General features: G+C 38.5%; 1 protein-coding gene across 1 annotated transcript; it reads left to right on the forward strand.

Annotated features, from left to right (window-relative positions):
- Positions 1–8,615: 8,615 nt before the first annotated feature.
- LOC101275414 (peptidyl-prolyl cis-trans isomerase D-like) lies at positions 8,616–9,937 on the forward strand. Its single transcript, XM_012538811.3, is given in 2 exon segments — positions 8,616–8,957; positions 9,131–9,937. Coding segments are annotated over 2 exon segments (1,113 nt in total). The 5' UTR covers positions 8,616–8,624; the 3' UTR covers positions 9,911–9,937.
- The last annotated feature ends 5,191 nt before the right edge of the window (positions 9,938–15,128 follow it).

Consider the following 15,128-nt stretch of genomic DNA (forward strand, 5'->3'; position numbering starts at 1 on the left):
GTGTAACCTTACTTAAGTTATTTAACGTCTCTAAGCCCTTAATTTTTCTCAAATGTAAAATGATTAGCAGTTAATATAAGTAAAACATTTTAAATGGTGCCCAGTGTGAAGTAAGTTCTTTATTAGTCTTTGCTATCAATGATTCATGTCTTGGAGAGGCCCCTAATATGAAAGGCCCGGGTTGCCTCTTGAGTTGCCTCCTGGTAGAGTGATTAAACCTGGTACTGGGAAACCAACTGCTCTCTACTGGTAAGCCCTCTGGTCACAATGACGCCAAGTAATGTTTCCTTAAGAGAAAGAGTTTCGTCATAAGTACCTGGAAATCCCATAACCTGTTCTATAAGGAGTAGTTTGTCCTGTCATACTTCCATGAAGCAAGTTTGCTCCATATTGGAATTTACAAAGTTCTGTTAATATGGAGAGCTCTGCTCTCTAATGGTGAGGTCTTTTGTTTCGTAATGTGGACAGCTTTGTGGAAGTGTTGGTCCAGTGTTGTCTGTTGGACTGTGTCTTATCCCAGCCATATGATGGGATGGGTGGGGGGATCGGTGGTAATGGAAGGTATTCAATATTTGTTGACTCTTACTTTTAAGCCTTGTGGTAGGACCTTTCACATACAGTATCACATGTAATTGTCACAATTACTAGTCACAGCCAAGGAATCTGAGATTCAGAGAGGTGTGTAACTTTCTCAAGATCGTATGACTAATGTTTTACCATGCAATACCATACAATCGTGGATATTGTATGATAGTGGAACCAGGATTTTAATCAAGACCTTTAGCTAAGGCACATGTAATTCTTCTTAAACTCCTTATATATTACCATGGGAAAGGTCAGGTCTCTCATCCTGTTCTAGTCAGTGATGCCAGCTCCTTTATTGCTTAAAAACAGTGTACCAGTTCAGGCAATGACTCTTTGATGCTAATCTTATCGGTTTGCTCTGCAGTGAATTCATACCCATGCCCCATGATATATATATATATATATATATATATAGAGAGAGAGAGAGAGAGAGAGAGAGAGAGAGAGAGAGAGAAAGAGAGAATATACCACATCTTCTTTATCCATTCATCTAGTGATGGACATTTAGATTGCTTCCATATATATCATGGCTATTATAAATAATGCTGCAATGAACGTAGGGGTGCGTATATCTTTTCAAATTACTGTTTTTATATTTTTGGGAAATATCCAGAAGTGGAACTGCTGGATCATATGGTAGTTCTATTTTTAATTTTTTGAGAAACCTCCATACTGTTTTCCATAGCGGCTACACCAATTTACATTCCCACCAACAGTGCACAAGGGATTGCTTTTCTCCACATCCTTGTCAACACTTGTTTTTTGATGTCTTTTTGATAATAGCCATTCTGACACTTGTGAGGCAACATCTCACTGTGGTTTTGATTTGCATTTCCCTGATGATTAGTGATGTTGATCATTGTTTCACGTGTCTGTTGGCCATCAGCATATCCTCTTTGGAGAAATGTCTGCTCAGGTCTTCTGCTCATTTTTTACTTGGATTGTTTGTTTTTTGGATATTGAGTTGTGTGATTTCTTTATATAACTTGGATATTAGCCCCTTATCAGCTATATCATTAGCAAATATTTTCTCTCATTCAGTAGGTTACCTTTTGGTTTATTGATGGTTTTCTTCACTGGGCAAAATATTTCTAGTTGTTGTAGTTCCATTTGTTTATTTTTGCTTTTGTTGCCCTTGCCTCAGGTGACAAATCAAAAAAAAATTGTTAACATTAATGTCAAAGATCATACTGCCTGTGTTTTTTCCTAGGAGTTTTAGGGTTTTGGATCTTACACGTAATTCTTTAATCCATTTTGAGTTTATTTTTATAAGGTGTAAGAAAATAGTCCAGTCTGATTCTCTTGCATGTAGCTGTCCAGTTTTCCCAGCACCATTTACTAAAGAGGCTGTCTTTTCCCTATTGTATATTCTTGCCTCCTTTGTCAAAGATTAAGTGACCATGTAAGCATGGGTTTATTTAAAGATTAATTGACCATATAAGCATGGGTTTATTTCTGAACTTTCTATTTTGTTCCATTGATCTATACATCAGTTTTTGTGCCAGTACCATACTTTTTTTGATTATTATGGTTTTGTAGTATAGTCTGAAATCAAGAAGTGTGATACCTCCAGCCTTGTTTTTCTTTCTCAAGATTGCTTTGGCTATTTAGGATGTTTTGTGGTTCCATACAAATTTTAGGATTACTTGTTTTAGTTATGTGAAAAATGCCATTGGTATTTTGGTAGGAATTGCTTTGAATTATAGATTGCTTTGGGTAGGATGGACATTTTAACAATATTAATTCTTCCAATTCATGAACATGATATATCTTTCCATTATGTCATCTCCAATTCTTTCATTGATGTCTTATAGTTTTCAGACTATAGAACTCTCACCTCTTTGGTTAAATTTACTCCTAGGTATTGTATTCTTTTTGATGCAATTGTAAATGGCATTGTTCTCTTAATTCCTCATTCTGATAGATTGTTATTAGTGTATAGAAACACTACATATTTCTGCATATTAATTTTGTATCCTGAAACTTTACTGAATTCATTTATTAGTTCTAATAATTTTTTGGTTGAGTTCATAGGGTTTCTATATATAGTATCATGTCATCTGCAGATAGTGTCAGTTTTACTTCTTTCTTTCCAATTTGGATTCCTTTTATTTCTTTTTCTTCTCTTGCTGCTGTGGCTAGGACTTCCAATACTATGTTGAATAAAAGTGATGAGAGTGGGCATCCTTGTCTTGTTCCTGATCTTAGAGGAAATGCTTTCAGCTTTCCACCATTGAGTATGATGTTGGCTGTAGGTATATCATATATGGCCTTCATTATGTTGAGGTATGTACCCACTTTGTTGAGAGTTTTTATTGCTAATGGATGTTGAATTTTGTCAAATGCTTTTCTGGATCTATTGAGATGATCATATGATTTTTATCCATTTTGTTAATGTGGTGTATCACATTGACTGATTTGTGGATATTGAACCATCCTCTCATCCTTGGGGAAAATTCTACTTGATCAAGATGTCTGATCATTTTAGTGTATTCTTGAATTTGGTTTGTCAATATTCTGTTGAGATTTTTGCATATATCTTCAGGAATCTTGGCCTGTAATTTTCTTTTTTTGTGTATTTGTGTCTGGTTTTAGTATCAGGGTAATGCTGGCTTCATAGAATGAGTTTGGAAGCCTTCCTTCCTCTTCAGTTTTTTGGAATAGTTTGAGAAGGATAAGTATTAAGTCTTCTTTAAACATTTGGTAAAATTCAACCAAGAGGCTTTCTGGTCCTGCACTTTTGTTTGTTGGGAGTTTTTGATTACTGATTAAATTTCATATTAATAATTGGTCTTGGATTTATTGTAATATGTTCCTTCTTCTGCCGTTTTTTCTCTCACTTCCTCCCAATGTAGTTTCACTGTCACTTATATGGAGGGAGAGGGTATCCGCAGTGCTTCCCATAGTGCCTATATAGAGTAGGTTTTCAAACATTGAAAGGAAATAAATAGTTTCTAGGGGATGTCGAATTAGTTTAATGCCAATGAGGTATTGGTGTCTGTTTTCTAAAAACTGGTGGTTGAAAAACAGATAATCTCCATTAACCCCTGTGAGTTACACTTGAAATAATGAAACAGTCATTATCTAGCAATTAATTGGTCAATACCAGATAAATTATTCTCCCACAGTGGCTTTGAGGAACATAAATCAAGTTGAGTTGCTTTGTTTCCATTTTCACCTCTGAAGAGCTAGGTCTCATAGAAGTGTGTTTATCCAAGCCCCTCCCCCAGACTCTCAAAAGAGGTAATACAGGGCTTCCCTGGTGGCGCAGTGGTTGAGAGTCCGCCTGCCGATGCAGGGGACACGGGTTCGTGCCCCGATCTGGGAAGATCCCACATGCCGCAGAGCGGCTGGGCCCGTGAGCCATGGCCGCTGAGCCTGCGCGTCCGGAGCCTGTGCTCCGCAACAGGAGAGGCCACAACAGTGAGAGGCCCGCGTACAGCAAAAAAAAAAAAAAAAAAAAAAAAAAAAAGAAGAAGTAATACATATGTAACAGTTTAACCTCAGTTATCAGCTCATATTGATGTCTGTTTTGATTGGAAGTCTCCTGTTAATGACACCAATCTACACTCTTAACCATCTCCTCTTTCCATGCCTGCCCTTAGTATCTCAAGATGGATACAGAATAACTGAAATGTGAAAGAAAATTTCCAAGAGAGTTTCTCTGATTGTTTTTGCCCATGACTCTCCAGCTGTGGTAAACAGTTTGTGTTAAATTAATGAAAAATATTTACATTGTTACACATATGTAAATGCTTCTAAAATAACATTTCTTTCTGAAACATGATGGCTAGTGTTAGAATTATTTCTAAAATGGAAAAGGAAAGCATTTTTAGAAATAGACTCTTTTTTAAACTTCAGAGTTATAACTACCCCCCAAGAGGAACTTAAACTAATCATTATGAAATCAATTTATACTTTCATTGATGGAAAATATCTTCAATAGACATTATCTTAAATAGACATCCTGCTGAGGACCTAGAGATAAGCTCATCTGTAGAGCTGCACTGTTTTTTTAAATTATTATTTAAATTAGCTAATTTTGTGCAGCATTTACAGTATTATTACTCTTAAGAAAATTCAAAACTCCATTTTAAACCTACTAATGTAATAGCTACTCTTCAGGGTAGAATAATAAAAGTCACCTACACAACTTGGAGGCTACAATCATAATGTGTTGTAGCTCCAACTTATATAGAAGAATGTTCCCCAGACTACCAAGTGGTGAAAACTTTACAGAAAAAGCATTTATTTCAAAGAAAATGATTTTATTTCTGATACATTTACAATTGCTTTCCACTTGTCCGTATTCTCTGGTCTGCCTTAGAGGATGGTCACCAGGATGTAAGCAATCAAACTTTCACAGTGTAAGGTCTTCAGACACAGTTTCCATTAGTTTCTATTGCCCAACCTACTCAGCTGTAGAAGAGGGATGAAATAAATACTGATTGGCTACCTACTTTGTATACAACACTATGCTAGACACTTAAGACAATACAAAGATGGATAATGTGAATATTGACCTCAAGTAGCTCACATACATATTGGGGACAAGAAGTGTATATTATCATGTTAAAATATATGATACAGACAGGATGCCCACAAACTGGTCACCATGTTCAAAGACTGTATCCTAATATACTGCATTGTGAAATGTATTACAAGTCATTTGTTACCAATCATTTTTAAGTTGCTGAAGGTTCTAAATTATTTACTTAAAGCATAAGTTTGTTAATACTACTACCTCTATCACTTGCAATCATTTATATTTTTTGCAAGAAAAAGGAGTGTCAGTTGTGTGAGAATTTGGCCCAGTGACTCCTCAGCAAGTGTGCAGGTAGGCTTTCTTGACCCTCTGTCCAGCTCTTGCACAGATGTGAGGAGTATACATGACACTAGGAAAAGAGAAATGGGGTGCAGAGCAGGGAAGCAAGGGTCCAGCTGGAATCTTGCTTATATCATTGTGAAAATATTTCTTTCTCCAGGAATTACGTTTCCATCTTTTAATTTTTCTCTCTTGGGTCTCTGTTGTAGCCATGCTTTCCAAGTAAATGACCCAAACACCTCCAATTACTTCCCAGTAGCCTCTAGACTGCTCTCAGTCATGATACAAACATAGCACAAAAAGTAAAAGATAGCACATAAATAGAAGGTGCAGAACCATACTTGAGCGCTGTATGCCTCTGCAAAGTTTGTGGTTTGTGTATCCAGTAACTACTTCCACCCCGGGCATAGTTCTGTGTGTGTGTCTGTGTATGTGTAGAGGGTGTGGGGAGGAGGGAAGATCTACATCAGAATGATCTGCTTCCTACCCTTCTATTTACAGAAATAGTTGGGAGTATGACTTCATGGATTCCAGAAAGAACAAACATACTTTACCTTTGCAGGGGAGTGTTTTCACAGAGAACGGTAAATGATCATTCTCAAAGTACTATTTGGGTCGGTTGAGAGAATCTCTCCTTATTTCATGAGAAACTGAGGCTCAGAGGAGTTAAAGCCTTGCCCAAAGCCATATGTCTTGTAGAATATGGCTGCTCGGTATCTTTCTTTCTTATCCAAGTCAGTAGTGGAACAAATGGTCATTCTTCCGTAACTGTTGTTTTTCTCTTCCTCCTTGTCCTTTCTGTCTTCTCCCAACTTAACAGCCAGGCCTGGGGTAACGTCTAACAACAAAGTTCCTTTGTGCTCACAGGTTTTTTGCTTATGGTATCAGTGAGGCACCTTGTCCTGCAGATAAAGAGTATCTTTTTAAAGATAAAGAGTTTTTCCACCTTTCTCCTTGCCTATCCTTTTTTTTTTTTTGCGGTACGGGGGCCTCTCACTGTTGTGGCCTCTCCTGTTGCGGAGCACAGGCTCCGGACGTGCAGGCTCAGCAGCCATGGCTCACGGGCCCAGCCGCTCCGCAGCACATGGGATCTTCCCGGACTGGGGCACGAACCCGTGTCCCCTGCATCGGCAGGCAGACTCTCAACCACTGCGCCACCAGGGAAACCCTTGCCTATCCTATTATATCAAGGAACAGTAGTAGACAGTTCACTTTCTCAAGGCCACCATACATTGCTAACTTCCCGACGACTGACGTTGGGATTTTCCTCACCTCAGTCTTGTCTTACAGTGCATGTCCTATAAAAGCAGAATTGTGGCAGGTGCTCACAGCTGAGCCAGCACTTGAATACATATGGCACCTTTCCCTAAACCTTGAGTGGCAGGCTCCCTGGGACTCCCTGGGTGGTGCTCCATTAACCATTAACCTTTATGCAATTTTCATTACTTCTCCCTGATCAGCTCACAAATGTGGTCAAGAAAGGCTTGCTTTGTAAGAGGGGAGTTGTTGTTTTCTTCTCATGTTTGGAGCATCTGTGTATGTCTGATATGCTGAAGCCACCTGCCTCCCCTTCAGTTTTATCTTGTGGAAATATGATTATTTAATATTTTACACAGATTCAAAGTCTTTATCCAAATATCATCTCTGACATCTATCTTATTCCATCCATTCTATTGTAGCACATTACATATGTATACCTAGTGGAATTTCAATTCCACTAGGACCTGGATTCCTCCAGATGGATATAGCAATTTTGAAGTGCACAGGGGAGAGTGTCTATCACTGGAAAGTATCAGGGTGGGAGTGGGGAGAAACTAAGGGGATGATGAATCAGTAGAAAGCCTAGTGGATAGAGTGCCTCTGTCAGCCTTCCATCTATGCTCTTGAGTCTACAAATTCTGTCCTTCTTAGGAAATTGATCTGCACGCTTTTGCTCCTAATTGTTAATGGACTACATAGCAAGCATGGTATAAGTATCTCCCTTTCTCTATTTGTACTAAGAAGTCCTTTCTGTCTTAAATACCTGTAGAAATCTTGGTGGTGGAGGGGCCTGTAAGATAAGGCTGTCTTTAACCCCCTTACTAAGACTCAGGCTGTTTGGTTTTAATCCTAGGATTCTGGGACTGCTTCTCTTCACGTTGGAATAGAGCAGTCCCGATATAGCCTGAGCAAATGGCATGGACAGGTGAATATGTGCTCAGGTGATCTTCAGCCAGAATAACAACTCCACCAAGAATTAGTCAGAGTCCTATTGCTTATGGACAAAGAAGGATCAAAATGGAATCATCCAGAAGCTCTGAATAGCCTCGCAACAGGATGACTCAATAAGAGCATATTGGGTTTTGGAGCCAACATTTTGGAAGTTGGGCATTAAAACTGAGTGAAGGTTTGGCATTTGTGAGCTGAGGCAGTCACTTACTGCAGTGCGTTGTGCTGATTACAGGGAAAAGTTGATGGTGACAGCATGCTACCTTTCCCTTCTAATTGGCAGACAAAAGCATCAAAGAATAAATAAATATCACTGAGCCAGCTTGGAACTTACTGAACAGGAATTGCCCAAAAGAATGGAGGAGAAAACAGGCAAGGTTTCACCCAATTCATTCTCTGCTATGTTACTGTAAGTCCAAGTGGACAGTATTAGTGTAGCGGGTATGGAAATGGATTGTTCATGTTGACATGTGGTACTGTGAGATACCATGAGAATTCTCCAACTTAGAATCAAGCCAGCATTCATTAAAGACAACTGGAGAATCTTTTTCAGCAGGCCGAAAAAAACAATCTGTGCTCCTGCCAAAGAGTTGTTAAATACACCTGCCCTGCTGGTGAATGAAGCAAATCTCGATGGACTGCCAGGCTTCTGACTAATTTATCACATGATAGAGCTGATAGAGGAGGAATCATAGCTGAATGGGAATACAGAGATGTTGGGCTGTGTCCACATTGACAGCTCAACTAACTAAAGCATTTGCTTTGCAAGTAGCAAGGTTAGTTGGTACTATCTTAATAGTCCAAATGTTTGCTTTAAAAATTGAAGTGGGCCGGCGACGGCGGAAGTCGGGAGGTGACGCCAGAAGTTGGGCCGCGGATTCTGAACCCCCGTCGGAAGCGTCTCGCCAGCGCTGCCGTTCTTGGCAGACGGAGCGACTTGGGGGTTCGGGCTGCGCGGCGGCCATGGGGTGTTCCCAGGCGCTCGGGAACGCGTCTGCGGGCCACAATGTCGCACCTGTCCCCCCAAGCTAAGCCCTCCAACCCCAGTAACCCCCGAGTCTTCTTCGACGTGGACATAGGAGGGGAGCAAGTTGGTCGAAATGCCTTGGAATTGTTTGCAGATATTGTACCCAAAACTGCAGAAAAATTTCGTATGTTGTGTACAGGAGAAGAAGGCATTGGACCCACCACTGGGAAACCTCTCCATTTCAAAGGATGCCCTTTCCATCGAATTATTAAGAAATTTATGATTCAGGGTGGAAACTTCTCAAATCAGAATGGGACAGGTGGAGAAAGTATTTATGGTGAAGAATTTGAAGATGAAAATTTCCATTATAAGAGCAACAAAACCATTGCTAATGTCCGGGATGTCAGGGGATTTGCCAACTAGCAGACCTGGTTAATGTCCAGGCTCCTAAAGGACATTAGTGGTGCCTGTGCCTTCTTATCTTCATTGTTCCAAGATGTCCCCATCGGGGTATGTTGCACCATTCAAGTTATAAGAATGGACATCATGATAAAGAGGGATTACTGAGCATGGCAAATGCAGGCAGCAACACAAACGGCTCTCAGTTCTTCATCACCACGGTTCCAACTCCTCACTTGGATGGGAAACACGTGGTGTTTGGCCAAGTGATTAAAGGAATGGGTGTGGCAAGGATTCTGGAAAATGTGAAGGTGAAAGGTGAGAAACCTGCCAAATTGTACGTTATTGCAGAATGCGGAGAACTGAAGGAAGGGGATGATTGGGGAATATTCCCAAAGGATGGATCTGGTGACAGTCATCCAGACTTCCCAGAGGATGCAGACATAGATTTAAAAGACGTAGATAAAATTTTACTAATAACGGAAGACTTAAAAAACATTGGAAATACTTTTTTCAAATCCCAGAACTAGGAGATGGCCATTAAAAAATACACAAAAGTTTTAAGGTATGTGGAAGGCTCGAAGGCTGCTACTGAGAACGCAAGTGGAGCAAAGCTGCAGCCTGTCACTTTGAGCTGCGGGCTGAATGTCGGAGCTTGGAAACTGAAGATGTCTGATTGGCAGGGAGCAGTCGACAGTTGTTTGGAGGCCCTTGAAATAGATCCAGCAAATACCAAAGCACTGTACCGTAGAGCCCAAGGATGGCAAGGACTAAAAGAATACGATTGAGCATTGGCTGATCTTAAGAAAGCTCAGGAGATTGCACCAGAGGATAAAGCTATCCAGGCAGAATTGCTGAGAGTCAAGCAAAAGATAAAGGCACAGAAAGATAAAGAGAAGGCAGCTTATGCAAAAATGTTTGCTTAATAAGGAATTCAGTTTTGCTTAAGTATGCATTGATTGTATAAAGCGAATAAGACAATTTAAGGATTTTGTCTATTATGTATGATCCCTAATGTGATCCCTCTGAGACTTCAGTTCCCATTGTTTACAATCTAGGAATACGTAGGGATTCACTCTTAATAGACCAGTGTCACAAAATATGGTGAAATTGATTTCATTTTAAATGGCTTTCTGCATTACTCACAAAGCATAATGGTGTCCAGCGTATTTTAAACTCCTAGACACATCTTGTTTGAATAAACAGATGAAAACTTAAAAAAAATAAAAATTGAAGTGCACTTCACTGAATCATGTTTAAGAAATGCAATAACTAATCCATTTATTGTAATTAAAACAGACCATTTTTTTTCCAGGGGAGCTATTAAAATTGATATTTTCAGAACATTTCTGCTTCACTTTCACTAGGAAAATATTCCTGTTGAGGCAAACAGAATTTTGCTCATTTCAAATATGAATAAAAGTGGAATTGCAGTTGGATTATGGCAAAGGGGAGTTTAACTCTTTGTTTTAAATACATCTTTTACGTTTTAATTTCTACAATGAGAATGTGCTATATTTGAAATTTATCTAAATATATGCATGTGGATATAGTTATAGATGCAGTGAAAGTGGCGCTGAGTCAATGAGTGTAGAGGTTAGCAGCATAGGATTTTAAATATGACAAATCTTGGTTCATATTTCACCTGTACTATTTCTTAATTATATGGCCTTGGGCAGGTTACATAACCTCATTTGTAAAATGAAGGTAATACTACCTACCCTGAAGAATTGCTGAGAGATTGTGATAATGTTTGTAAAATGCTTTGCACACAGCCTAGCACAGAAAGGTGTCCAATTAATGGTTAGCTATTATTTGGATTGGTTTTACTTGTATAGTGCTTTATACTTTTTAAAGTTCTTTCAAGCTTTATTTTATTCAAATGTCTTAATAATCCTGAAAAAAAAAGTCAAAACCAAAGGGAGAGGTTTCAAGGATTTTGGCACTTTTTCCTACTGGAATGGTCACTGATGTAGATATGCACCCCCATTCAGGATGCCTGTCATTTCTATTTCCAGTTTTGTTTAATGAGATCTTGGCTTTTACAGTCAGTACTTATCAAGTTGCAATGTATCATTTTGAAAATGGTGACCACTGAACTCACACGTCATTATCCAGAATACTGGGATATATCCGTGAAGTATTTTTAATGTTTCTGAAGAAAAAAAATCAGTTAAAGTCAAGAAGTTTTATACATCTACGAAGAGAAGGCACAAATGTAGCCTTAACGGTAAACACTTAGGTTCATTCTAAGGAGGCAGGTATAAGTGTCCTTTTAAATGGCATCTACAGAAAGCTATAGTTGACCCAGATCTAATAGGGCATGCAAAAAAAAAAAAAAAAAAAAGCTCTGCTAACATTAAATAAAACAAACTCTAGAAAAGGCAGCAGCTATCTTTCTATTCTTGCCTTTTCTGGACTTAGATTTTATACATTTATTCTTTTTCATTTTTTACCTTTAAGAAAACTTCTTTCTAGCGTACCCTTAGAGATCTCCCTTGTGCAAAAGGACTTGGATTAGACTGATATAGTTCCCTAAGCATTACCTGGAGGACTTGCTAAAATACAGATCGCTGAGCACCAGTCCCAGAATTTCTGATTCATTTGGGAACTACTAACAAGTTCCCGATGCTGCAGATGTTGTTGGTTCAGGAACTAGGAGAACACCTGAATTCAAATAAGTAAGGGTCATAGAGATTTTGTATTTTTAGCTAATTAGAGGACAGAACCTAATGTTTATTTACCTACAGTATGGAGACTGAGTTTCTACCTACTGCATAATGACTTGGCAAATGGAACTTTATCAGTTCGGTGAATAATATCCACTATGTGTCAGGCACTATGCTAGGTGTTAGAGATCTAGCATAAACAAATTAGACAAGTCTAATGGACCTCATAGAGTTTTCATTCTGGTAAGGGGTGAAAGACAACAAAAAATATTGAAATGTACCAGATAATGATAGATTCTATGAAGAAAAATAAAATCAAGTAAGGGGATAAAAAGTGACAGAGATAGGGTACTATTTTATAAAAGGTGGTCTGGGGAACCTCTGAGGAAAGGACATTGAGTAAAGACCTGAACGAAGTAATGGGGTAAGCCATGAGAATGCCTTGGTGTAAAGCTTTCCAGGTAGACAAAGGGACAGGCCCTGAGGTTTATCTAGAGTGTTTAAGAAACAGCATAAATGTCACTGTGGCTAGAGAAGGCTGAACAGTGAATGAAGAAATGAATGATAGGAAATGAGGTCAGTGGGTTAACAGGAACCTGGTCACATAGAGCCTTGCAGGCCATCATAAGGACTTTGGATTTTATTGTGAACAAGATGGGACTTGAGCAATACAAAAAAAAATTAGACAACATTTGGAAGATGGCTTGAATTTGTCATTTTAATTTAGATGATTTGATGTTGTGTACAGATTGTCATTTATGGCATTAAATTCTGAACATTTCAACATCACAAATTTCCCATTGTTATTCTTTTCCCCCAGGACAACTCTAGACAAGTCGGAAGTTTAACTTTTAGTTAATCCAAAAATTTGTTGAGAGTGAATGAAACAGATACCATTTTCCCCTAGAATGGTTGCTGTCATGTTTCTGGTATTTCTTTAATTTGCTTACTGTCTTTTCTGACACTTGTTTATTTTTTCCCACTGTATAGCACACACTAAAGAGCTTACAGACCTTAACTGGAATTTTTTCTCCTAGCCTATGCCAACTGCTATCTTGTCTTTTCTCCAAGGGATCTGGAAACTTGTACAATAAGAGAATGCACATTAGCTCTTTTCAAATACAGGAAATAGAGAATTCTGATAAGCTTAGAGATGTCCTGATAGGACAAACCCCTCTGTGAGTGAACAAATAATTAAAATGCGAATACTTCCACTTTAAAGTTTTACTCTTCTGATGCCTATTGGTAATGTAACATTTTTGGAGTTTAAAAATCAACTGGTAGAGTCACAAAAAGACAAATGTTGTATGGTTCCACTTATATGAGGTATCTAAAGTAGTCAAATTCATAGAAACAGAAAATAGAATGGTGGTGGCCAGGGGCTGAGGGAGGGGGGAATGGGGAGTTGTTTTTTAATGGGCATAAAATTTCAGTTTCGCAAGATAAAAATTTCTGGACATTGGTTGCATGACAACGTGAATATACCTAACACTACTGAGCTGTGCACTTAAAAATGGTTAAGATGGTAAATTTTATATTATATATTTTACCACATTTAAAAATAATAAAATAACCTGGTTGAATCTGATAACACCAGTGGTGAAAATCAACTAGTAATACAATCCTTTGCAGAATGATAAATCAAAATCAGAGTATAGATCAGACTATATCCCCTATATGGACTTCCATTTAGATCAATTAAGTAGACAGTTACCATCTATTATGTATATGGCAGAAGGCTAGTTGCCATAGATACAGACAGGAGTAAGATGATGACTTATGCCCACTAATAACTTAGAGCTTAGTTGAGAGAGACAGACTCATGAGCAACAACAAAAAAAATGGAATGTTATTAATGTTATACTAGATGCCTAATCGGAGAACTTTGGAAACCTGGTAAGTTAAGGAAGGTGTAAAGAAAGGTGACTCCTAAATTTGGTTTTGAAGGGTGAGTTTTCATGTTGGACTAGGGAATGAAGATTTGTGGAAATAGCAAGAGAACTAAAATTAGAAGTGGAGCTTGAAGATATGACTGAATTACTGCAATCTTGTGATAAAACTTTAATGGATGAGGAGTTGCTTCTTATGGATGAGCAAAGAAAGTGGTTCTGGAGATGGAGTCTACTCCTGGTGAAGATGCCGTGAAGGCGGTTGACATGACAGGCAAAGGATTTAGAATATTACATAACTTAGTTGATAAAGCAGCAGCAGGGTTTGAGAGGATTGACTCCAATTTTGAAAGAAGTCCTGCTGTGGGTAAAATGCTATCAAACAGCACCGTGTGCTACATATAAAACGTTCATGAAAGGAAGAGTCAGTTGATATGGCAAACTTCATTGTTGTCTTATTTTAAGAAACTGCCACGGCCATCCCAGCCTTCAGCAACCACCATCCTGATCAGTCAGCAGCCGTCAACAGAGAGGCAAGACCTGCCACCGGCAAAAAGATTGTGACTTGCTGAAGGCTCAGATGATGGTTGACATTTTTTTAGCAATAAAGTATTTTAAAATTAAAATTGTTTAAAGTTAAACAATTAACATTTTTTTTTTTTTTAGACATAATGCTGTTGCACACTTAATAGATTACAGTGCAGTTTGTGACTTGCTTTATTGGATTTTTGCTTTATTGTGGTGGTCTGGAACTGAACCCTCAGCATCTCCCAGGTTTGCCTGTACTCAGGTTAGGTAGGTTTCAGTGGGGGAGGTAATAGAGCATTGTAGCTCTGAGGTGAGACACATCAGGTTTAAGTTCTGGCTCTACCGTACACTATCCATGTAACTTATTCAGGTAAGTTACTTAACCTCCATCTATTTCCGTTCTTTCAACTATAAATTGGAGGTGATCATAGTGTTCAACTCATCGTATTGTTGAAGGCTAATATGAGATAATTAATGTAAAGAACAAAAAGATGTTTGCATTTGTTCATATTAACAATGCATGTGTAGGCTTTGTCTTGATCACTAGGATCCCTGGGCTTTTCACTGATGCTTGTTTTTGTGTTTGGCCTAAACAGACCCATTTCTCTATACAATGCAAAACAATTACAATCTGTTTTATCCTTATTTTATGAATTCACTCATTAAATGAATACGAGCAAAAAAAAGTAAAAAGGGAAGATTTTTTTTTTTATTAAGTTAAGTCTGAACTTGGATCAACCCATGAACTTCCATGATGGCTGTTAGAATTTTTAACAGTCAGTAACTGTGACATTTTGGATGCTAGGGCTATGCCTAGGTTCCTCTTAGGATCAGGCAGTTGTTTCACTCAATTTCTGGTTGAGGACTGAAATGCCTTTTGAGTGGTGGGGTAGGCAAGAGGTGAAGGAACTCTCCTCACAAAGGGCACTAAGGTCCATTCATCCATGTCCAAGGGGCCTAGTGGATATTTGTTGAACTGTACTTATGACTAAAAAGCAATGAGACATACATCCAAATGATTGCTATCTCGTTGGAAAACTTATACCTAATTCAGTGTC

Source organism: Orcinus orca, chromosome X, assembly GCF_937001465.1.
Source record: "Orcinus orca chromosome X, mOrcOrc1.1, whole genome shotgun sequence".
NCBI lineage: Eukaryota > Metazoa > Chordata > Mammalia > Artiodactyla > Delphinidae > Orcinus > Orcinus orca.